A 10,000-nucleotide genomic window follows, 5' to 3' on the forward strand; every position below is an offset into this window, starting at 1 on the left:
CAGCTGTAAGCAGGCAGAAAGAGGCATCACAGATTTATTCCCATTAAATTGAAAGACGTCGGTTGGTCTGTTCCTGCCTACCGTTTCCAGCTTCGCAGCACCAGAAAAAAAATGCCATTTGCTTCCTCCCCAAACCCCATTATTCATCCATTTATCTCTCCTCCCGACACTTCCGCGAGAGAGAGGGATGAGAATGACTCCCGTCCACCCCTCCTCCACTCAGGCCAAGCCCGCTACACTGTGATGATGGATACTGTACATCCAAGGTGCGGCAAAACACGAGAGACATTCGTATCGGTGGTCTAAAGCATGTACTACTGTACTTCCGATCTTCCGCCGTAGATTGAAAACCCATCTCTTCAGGCTACATCTTAACAGTCCCTCCTAAAGACCGCTTCACCCTCACTACCCCCCCCCCCCCCTATACTAACCCTAACCCCAACCCCAAGACCTCTTCACCCTCACTATCCCCCTATACTAACCCTAACCCCAACCCCAGAGATCTCTTCACCCCCGCTACCCCCCTGTACAAGTTCTCTCCTGCTAATAAAATAAATTAAAAAAAATAAAAAATTTAAAATAGCCTACTGGCATTACAACTGCCAATGGCCCCTGGTGTGAGCATTGATTACTTTGTTTTATGATGACTGTTGGATAGATGATTCACTTACTTAAACAAATGTATTGTTGTAAGTCGCTTTGGATAAAGGCGTCTGCTAAATGCCATAAATGTAAATGTAAATGTACTAGCGCACGTCATGTCTTCTGTACGTTATGGACGTCGTTGTTGAGGACCAGTCTACTCACATGTACTCCCGATGGGCGGAGTGCACCGCAGCTGCGTTGCTATAGCGCCACAGCACGATGATAGAAGATAGCACGTCCAACGTGGCGTCGAACTGGAAGGCAGAGAATCTGTCATTAGGTACCGACCGTCCATGCATTGTATGCAGAACATACCTGAATACACCCAAGTAAACATGACTGGCTTCTAACAATCCTGCCTGCATTCACAGCTACTACTCTATCTAGTTCGGAGTCTCCCTCTCTTATTCTCTAGAAACTCTTGGCTGGCTCTACAATTTCCGAGGAATCTTCTCCGTGAGCTCTACCAACTAATATGTCCTCTGTGGTACCATTAGCAGTGTTTACTGCTACAACCACTACAAAAACACTGGGGTCTGAGATAAACTCCTGTCTGTAGACAACGCAAGACAAACACCGCTAATTAACGTGAGAGGCCCACAGTTGTTTCAGGCAGCCAGCTAACAGCTATCACTGAAAATGTCTTGCGATGGAAAAGCATGGAGAGCAAGCCAATTGCCTAAACAGACCATCATTTGCTCATTACATCACACTTAATTAGTTGACCCTCTCAACCGCCCAGTATAATAGCAATTTAATTGCATTATGCTAATACCCTGGATTATACTAGTAGGATAACACCAGTGGAGGCTGGTGGAGATAGAAACCATGTGCGTTTGACGCCATTCCTCATTCTATTCCATGCATTACAATGAGCCCGTCCTTTGATTTCTGCCTCCACAAGCCTCCACTGGATAGCACTTGAATTGCATTAGTACTAGAGCCTCTCATTGTAGGCTCTGTATGTGAGGACATATTCATCACACCCTGCTCAATGTGCTTTCATGCTTCCCTGTTACCAAGGAAACAATGGCAGCAATCCCCGTCTGCTTCATCCCACCGCCGTTAATAAATGAACAAGATGACTTATGACTAATTAATACATGTAAATGGAAGGGGAACTCACAGCAAATCCGAAGGCTGATGCGCTGTGCCTCATGAATGAAACGGCTAGGGAGAGAAAGAGAGAGAGAGAGAGAGAGAGAGAGAGAGAGAGAAAACAAATACAGTAAATGTCTGAGGAATACATGATGAAGAGTTGTAGTACCGTAAGCCATGATTACAATAACATTCATGTAAATAATATTGACATTCGCTCTGTTATTACCGGCTTATTATTCGTTTATAACACAGTTTCAGTTTCTCTCCCTCGCTGGCTAGGAGATAAAAACATTGCTAATCCGTTCTGTTTATACATATTTCATCACAACACACCTAAAAGAGCAGCCTGAATTGGAGCCTGAATTGGAGGTGAATTATTCTATTTTCGAATAAAAAACTATTTCCGAGCAAAAACTATAGCAGGTGAGAAGATCCAGGACTCGCTAGAGTAGGTTTTTGAAAATGTCGAAGAGAATATTTTGTGCCTACCACTAACACTGTTATGTTCAGCATTTAATAGGTAACAGATCCATCAAAGCATCATGGTTATTGTTGATATTTAATTGAGTCTCCTGGGGCCCCCATTAGTTAGTCTTTCTCTGTTAGTTTCTGTCTGATACTGGCCCATAAGTCTCCAGTATCCATCCACTCTCCAGTGTGCCCATGTGCTTTTGTCCTTGTGCTTTTAAGTTCTTTCTTTCTCTGCGTTTTCAGGCCACAGTCCCCCGGGACGCCAAGCCATGATGTGCATCACCATGGAGACAGGCGATCTGAGGGCGAGCAGGAGTTTGTTTGTCTTATACCTTCGAGCTTTGGGCTTTTATCCCAGTCTCTATCTGTCTTTGATACAGCTATCTGGCTCTCGATGGATGCCAGGGAGGTGTTGCGTCCTTTCTGGTTGTGGACTTAAAAGGTTTAAAAAGGGTCTGTGCACTGTGACGGCTAAGCTGCTGTATGATGCATGATGCTGGTACTCTCTTGCAGTGGCATCACGTTACAACTGCTACCTCTTATCCCCTCATCATAAATCCTCCACCTCCTCTCCTCTCCTCTCCCCTCTTCTCCTCTCCTTTCCCCTCCTCTCACCTCACCTCATCTCCCCTCCACTCACCTCATCTCCTCGCCCCTCCCCTCCCTCCCCTCCCCTCCCCTCCCCTCCCCTCCTCTTCAACTCTTCTCCTCTATCAGAGGACCTGTGCCAGGTCAGTACAAACAAATTGACTTCTGGAGGAGTGAGTCCAGCAGCCAAACGAGAAGGAGCAGTGGACACAGAGACACACTCGCCCACGCACACACACAGACACACACACACGCGCACACACAGACATGCACAGACACGCACACAGACACACACACACAGACACAAACACAAACACACACACAGACACAGTGGGGCCTGGTGACAGCTGGTGTGCTAGTGTAGCAGTGCAGGGGGAACATTGAACAAGGAGCAGATCTGCTGGCTGTCAGCATCCAGTACTCCACAGGGATCCCTTAGTAGGTTCCCAGCCCGTCTGGAGGAACCAGGAAGCCTGCCAACACCGCTTGCCAAGGCTCCACACTCTCCTCTCCTTCTCATCTCTTCTCTCCTCCTCCTCCAATCTCTTCTCTCCTCTCCTCCAGTCTCATCTCCTCTCCTCTCCGCCCCTCCCCTCCTCTCCCCTCCCCTCTCCTCTCCTCTCCGCCCTCCACCTCTCTCCCCTCCCCTCCTCTCCCAGACCAGGAGGTCTGCAGTGCTCGCAGCCACACTAGCCTTGGCATTAAAGCAGTCTGCGATCTGAGCGTCCGCACTCGCCCTGAAACTACACCACTGAAGATTGCTTCCACATGTCTGAAGGCACTCTACAGACCCTAAAACGAGCCCAAGACCAGCAGCGATATTATTCTTTATATTATTATTAATTGTGACTGCAGAATTCTCTACCATCACTGCAGTAAACCACACTGTGCTGTGCTGTGTCTTTCCTTCGGCACATTATGAGAATCATAATGATCATTCATCCCCTGCAGTAGGAACCTGTGTCAGAGGTAACAAGGGGGCGGGGGCAGGAGTGAGTGTGTGTGTGTGTGCATGTGTGCGTGCGTGCGTGCGTGCGTGTGTGTGTGTGTGTGTGCGTGCGTACGTGTGTGTGTGGGAGGCATCATCAGTGGTGCAGAGAGAGGCTTCCTGCCTGGATAAGTGGGTCATGGTCACTAAGCCTCTACGTGTGACTCTACATTCCACAGCTATGAGTGGCGAGGTTGAGAGAGGTCGAGAGAGGTCGAGGCGGTGGGCGAGGAGCAATAAGATACAAAGCCAACGAGGCTCCTTAAGCCTTTTCAACCATTCAGGAGTCGAAGAAACGTCTCGGTGTTTGCCGGGTGGGATGAGGGTGTGGCGGTGTAGAGCCCGCGGAGAAGCGAGACATGAAAGCATTCCAGAGACCTCTTGTTTCCCTGTCCTTAAAAATGGCTAGCGATGGTTTATCCAGCTCTACTTTATCTGCTCCGAAAGCCAGTCGGCGTGTCATGAAAATAAACACATTTTCTCTGTCAAGGCAGATGCTAGGCTGGGCTGGGCTGGGCTGGTGGAGGATCAGTTTGTGATAAATGACAGGAGACGTATGGGGCAGCACTCAGCGCTCGGCTGATAACAGATATTTATCAGGGAGGCAAGCATGCTTGACAAGCTCTAGCTGAGTTGGCTGGCTGTGATAGATGAGTGGTGCTTGTTACAGATGAAGACACTTCCGCTGTTGGCTTGATAACTGCCCGATCGACACATCCCCTCTGATGAACTCCTACACACACAGATCATCTTCTGAGGAGAGAGAATGAATAGAGAACGTCTAATCTGTCAAAGCTCCATGCGTGTGTTATGTTGTGCTTTGTTGTTGGAAAGTGTAGTGTGTGTGTTTTGTGTTTGTGTGTGTGTGTGTGTGTTCGCATGCCCGTGTGTTTGTGTGTGTGTGCTCGCATGCCTGTGTGTGTGTGTGTGTGTGTGCTCGCATGCCCGTGTGCGTGTGTGTGTGTGTGTGTGTGTGTGTGTGTGTGTGTGTGTGTGTGCTCGCATGCCCGTGTGTGTGTGTGTGTGTGTGTGTGTATATACCCTTTCTTCCCTCTCCTCTGCACCAACCCTCCCCTGTCTTAATCACACCCATCTTTCTCTGGTTTTCCTCTCTCACCATGTTAATATTAATGTGTCGTTTCTAACATGGAATGAGACCCATCCTTCTGGGACAGTACTGCTCCCGAGCTCGCACTCCCAGCTCACACAAGTCTCAAACCGGCAACGCCACCAAAAAGCTACCAATGCGATGACACGGGTGGGGGTAGTTCAACTTGAGGAGTGAGTTTACCATCTCAGCGTGGTTACACTTCCACACCATGTCACATTTTCATACCTACAGTACCAGTCCTTGCCAAGAGTGTGCAAAGCTGTCATCAAAGCAAAACGGGGCTAATTTGAAGAATCTAAAATATAAACCATATTCTGGTTTGTTGAACACTTTTTTGTTTACTACATCATTCCATATGTGTTCCTTCATAGTTTTGATGTCTTCAATATGAATCTACAATGTAGAAAATAATCAAAATAAAGAAAAACCATTGAATGAGAAGGTGTGTCCAAACTTTTGACTGGTACTGTATATAAACATCAGCATGCACACTGTACATATCCTAATCTGCTGGTATCCACAGAGCACACTCAAAAACAATTTCCCTTTTCCCAGACATTTTAGTGTCATCTTAGTACCACAATGATCACCATTGCTCAAGATGTGGATTTGGGAATGTGCCTTAAACACCTGGCCAGATCTGGGCGAGCGATGCTAATGAGCTTGGCAGGGTTTTATGGTGCAGCGGTAAGTCCTAATTATCGGTGTTACGCAAGGACTGGGTGGCTGCCAAGAGTCGTTTTTTGCTGGCAGGAGTGGCCGTGTTGAGCTAAGGAACGGGACTACTGTTAGCAACTGATCTAACATCAGTCCTGCTGCTCGCTGAAGAGCCATACACGTAGGGAAAGGAGGGAACAGCTGAGAGGGAACAGCTTGGTGGAAGAACAGCCATATTGCTGCCATATTGCATATAGCTCCTGCTGTAGGTGTACGTGTATACCAGGAGGAGGCTGGTGGAGGTAGGAATCGGAGGACGGGCTCATTGTAATGCATGGAACGGAATGAGGGATGGGATCCAACAACCTCCCCTGCTGCATACATTATATGACATTTAGCACACACTTTATCCAAAGTGACTTTCAGTACAGTAAGTGCATTAATTTTTCATATATATGTATACCGTGGTCCCAGCGGGCATTGAACCCATGACCTCAACATACTGTATGCAGCTCCACGCTTCACCAGCTGAGCCATACAAGACCACCAGCTCTCTGCTTGCGTAGGTGTACTTCTGGTGCTCACAATATCCTTTATAAACCATAAACCTCAGGGTCTCTCTGGATCCCAGGTGGGGATCGGTACTAATCCAATCCGAAAAACCCAACACAACAAATATCTGTCAAGCTGGTCTCAGACACCCAGGGAGGGATAAGCCTCATCATCATCATCATCATCATCATCATCGCCGCCACTGGCAGGGACTGTCACCTCGAACCAGCTTGTGACGTCTCGCCCTGCTCCTTATTTTTTTGTTGTTCTTTGTTTTTTGTCATTCATTCATCGTTTCCTGTCCCGTTCCTCGCTTCGTCTCTCGTTTCAGGTACTTCGTTACCTGCGCTTGTGTGTTTCCCGCCTGTGTGATGGTCGACCCCGCCCTGATTGGTTTCACCTGTCCCTCATCATCCCTTCCTGTGTATTTAGTCTGTGTGTTCCCCTTTCTCTGTGCCAGTTCGTCTTTGTATCTTTGTGTCATACGTTCCAGCGATTTTCCTCGTGTTGAGTTTTCCTGGTTTTTGATCTACGATAGTTTTTCTGACTTTGCCTTCTCCTTGCTTAATCTGCCAATCTACTGATTGACTACCTGTGTACCGCACTTTTTTTTCCATTCTTTTTGATTCAGGTTTTTGTTTCCGAGTCGTGCATTTGAGTCCTTTGCCTGAGTATTCCAGCCCTTACACAGCTCTTCATTCAAACCCCATCACGCCCCTGCTATGAGAAATTTCTATCATTTGCGGCTAACAGAAAATGGAAAAACGTGCTCTCTTCCCAGGGGGTGGGGAAGTCTAGGGTGTGAAATGTAATAACTGGGCGGGGGTGTGTGTGTGGGGGGGGGGGGGGTTAATAAGAGGGAGAGAGAAGGATAGAGGAGGATGATCTCCTGAGCCCTCCTGTAATGTCAGTCAGTCGATGATCCTGGCAGAGACCAATCAAATCGAGAAGCTCATCCGCACCCCCAAACAGCCTTTCTCTCTCCTCTCTCCCCCTCTCTCTCTTTCTCTCTCTTTTTTTCTCTTTCTGTCTCTCTCTCTCTACACCCCCTTCTCTCTCCTTCTCTCTCTCTCCACCCCCCCTCTCTCTCTCTCTCTCTCTCTCTCTCTCACTCACTCACTCTACCCCCTCTCTCCCTGTCTCAAATGGAGTGATACAGGAGATGGATTGATGGATAGATGGATCCCACAGAACCCTGTGATGATGCAGATGTAGACACAGCCCACTCTGACTGGAGAGAAGAATGAGGGCAGAGAGAGAGAGAGAGAGAGAGGCAGGGCTTCAGCATGCAGCAGTGGTTATGTGACGTGCATTTCAATAGCTATCGATGAATATACAAAACTGTACGAAAGGGAAAAGGGAGGCAAAAGACTCCAAGCCAATGATATTTCATGGAAAATAAGGAGGACTCATTTACTTCCATGAATTAATCTACTTTGCAGTTAATTTATGCATGAATGTTCCATGACTAATAGGTGAAGTTATGATGATACTGTGAGGATAATTACTGTGTTGTACCTCACTAATGGTATCCTATATCGTATGGCCCTCATGGGAGGCTGGCAGAGGTAGAAATCGGAGGACGGGCTCATTGTAATGCATGGGAACATGTGATTGATACCATTGTTGTCAGCCATGTTCTCTGGGCTGCTCATGTTTTATTTTGGACAAGAAATGTGACAACACTTTCAGGACACTCTGGCTATCATGTCACTCAGAGCATCAAACCTCACCAGAGGGAATTCCTTTCATCTTTCAAGAAAACTCAGCATGAAACCAGTCCTTTGAGCTAAAAACAAAACAGAACCATCATCCTGCTCAGAAACAGAAACAGACCTGCACAGAAACAGTGTATGTGTGTGTGTGTGTGTCTGTGTGTGTGTGTATGTGTGTGTGTGTGTGTGTGTGTTGGTGTGTCTGTTTGTGCATGTACAGTACGTAGACTAAGAGCAGGCGTACGTACGTGCCTATGTGCAGCTATGCACCACTGTATGTCCTGTAAGTGTGGTGGTGTGGTGTGGTTGGGAGGGGGACTGTGGTCGTTCTATTTCCTCCCTCTATGGCCGTTAATTGTCTCCTGGAGAGATAAAGTATCCCTGCTGCAGCTGCTGGTTAAAACAAAGCCCCTTCCGGATCTTTCCTCCTTAATTAACCGTACTTATCTGGCCTCTGCGCTGCTTTAACCTCCCTCTGACGACCACTCAGTCTCACCCCTTCCTCCCAAATCGACCCCCCCCCCCACACACACCACCTCCGTCGACCCCCGTCAGAGGGCCTCCTCAGTAGCCCAGTTTAAAAGTAGACACATCCGACATGGCTTTTCCCCCGCTGCTCAGCTGCAATATGTTGTGTTTAATAATTCAGGACCTCCAGCACTGGGCTGCTGAGGCTAGGAGCTCAGAGGCCCCCTGCAGGGGTGGAGGCACCTCCCTCCCTCTTCCCAAACCTCCCTCTTGTCTTTCTTCTCTCCTCCCTCCCCTGCAGCTCAGAGCCTCCAAGGCACCCTCTAACTCTCCTCTCTCCTCTCTCCCTCCCCCTCTCCCTCATTCTCAGCATTCTCCCTCTCCCTCTCCCCTCTCCCTCTCCCCGCTCCCTCTACACTCTCCCCTTTCCACTCTCCCTCCCCCTCCCCCTCTCCCCTCTCCCTCTCCCCTCTCCCTCCTCCTCTCTCCCTCTCCCCTCTCCCTCTCCCCTCTCCCTCTCCACTCTCCCTCTCTCTCTCCACTCTCCCTCTCCCTCCCCTCTCCCTCTCCCTCCCCCTCTCCCTCTCCCTCTCCCTCTCCCTCTCCCTCCCCCTCTCCACTCTCCCTCTCCCTCTCCCTCTCCCTCTCCCACTCCCACATCGATTCCAGGGAAGGCGGTCGATGTGCGCAGTAAGGGAGGTGCCCCCTGGGATTCGACTGACACTGGAGATGTTCTGTTGTGAAGGGGGAGTGTTGAGTGTGTGTGTGTGTGTGTGTGTGTGTGTGTGTGTGTGTGTGTGTGTGTGTGTGTGTGTGTGTGTGTGGGGAGGGGGGGAGGGGGAGGGGGGGGCGCGACTGGAATACAGCAAGGCACAGCCAGATAGAGTCAAGGGAACACGGACGAGGTAGACAAATTGAGAGAGAAGAGGTGGCCTGTATGTCAGTACATTTTGCGCAGCTGAAGGCATTATTCTAATATTATGTTCATGCTGTGCGGTGGAGAAGAGAGGAGGCCCGAATGTCAGTCAAGCGACTATTCCTTTACTTTTCCAACTTTTGTGGGGGGTTTTGTGAGAGCATTTTCCTCGTGCTGTGTGCTGAAGCATGCTCAAACACTTTCTCTCCCAAAACACCAGTACTGTAGCGCTAAAAAGCTTCACCTTTCAAGGCCTCTGGCTGTTTTGTTCACCAACCAACTGCAAAAGCTCAGTCAGGTTTGTAACACCAGGCTCATTTCAATAAAACATAAATTCACCATTGATTTCACTCCTAATTAATTCCTCAGAGGATGTCATGTCTACAGTACTGTAACTGCATACAGCTTACAGCATTAGCGACTTTCTGGCAGGGAATAAGATTTGTTTTCTCTCACTGCAAATCCAGGGAGTAAGCTGGCAAATTGCACCTTCTATATCCCTTTGAAAAGCATATTTGCATTACAGAAGCTCTGCCAGAGAAGGACCGAGTTAGATCTACAGATCCAACTGAAGCTGATTTACATTGAGCCGAGGGAGGCACAGAGTGAGATGCTCACACAAGGGAGATTTAATTGGCAGAATTTAGGACAAATATGATGGGAGGTGGAAATAATTTATAGGATTTTTTTTTTTTTACCATCGCCATCAAAGCCATGAAAGACATCCTTGACAAAGTCAAAAACTTTATTGAGGTCAAGCATCCAAACATTAACTGAGGTTCCCATGT

General features: G+C 48.3%; 1 protein-coding gene across 1 annotated transcript in view; it reads right to left on the reverse strand.

The window, feature by feature from the left end:
* The window catches only part of tmem163a (transmembrane protein 163a), a gene marked incomplete at both ends in the record, with an annotated part of 41,296 nt that overhangs the window by 6,937 nt on the left and 24,359 nt on the right, over positions 1-10,000 (reverse strand). Inside the window, 2 exons of the mRNA XM_083681508.1 lie at positions 808-899; positions 1,772-1,815. Of these exons, the coding sequence (XP_083537634.1) occupies positions 808-899; positions 1,772-1,815 (136 nt within the window). The remainder of the gene's footprint in view (positions 1-807; positions 900-1,771; positions 1,816-10,000) is intronic.

This window comes from Argentina silus (genome assembly GCF_951799395.1).
Source record: "Argentina silus genome assembly, chromosome: 12".
In the NCBI taxonomy this organism is placed as follows: Eukaryota; Metazoa; Chordata; class Actinopteri; order Argentiniformes; family Argentinidae; genus Argentina; species Argentina silus.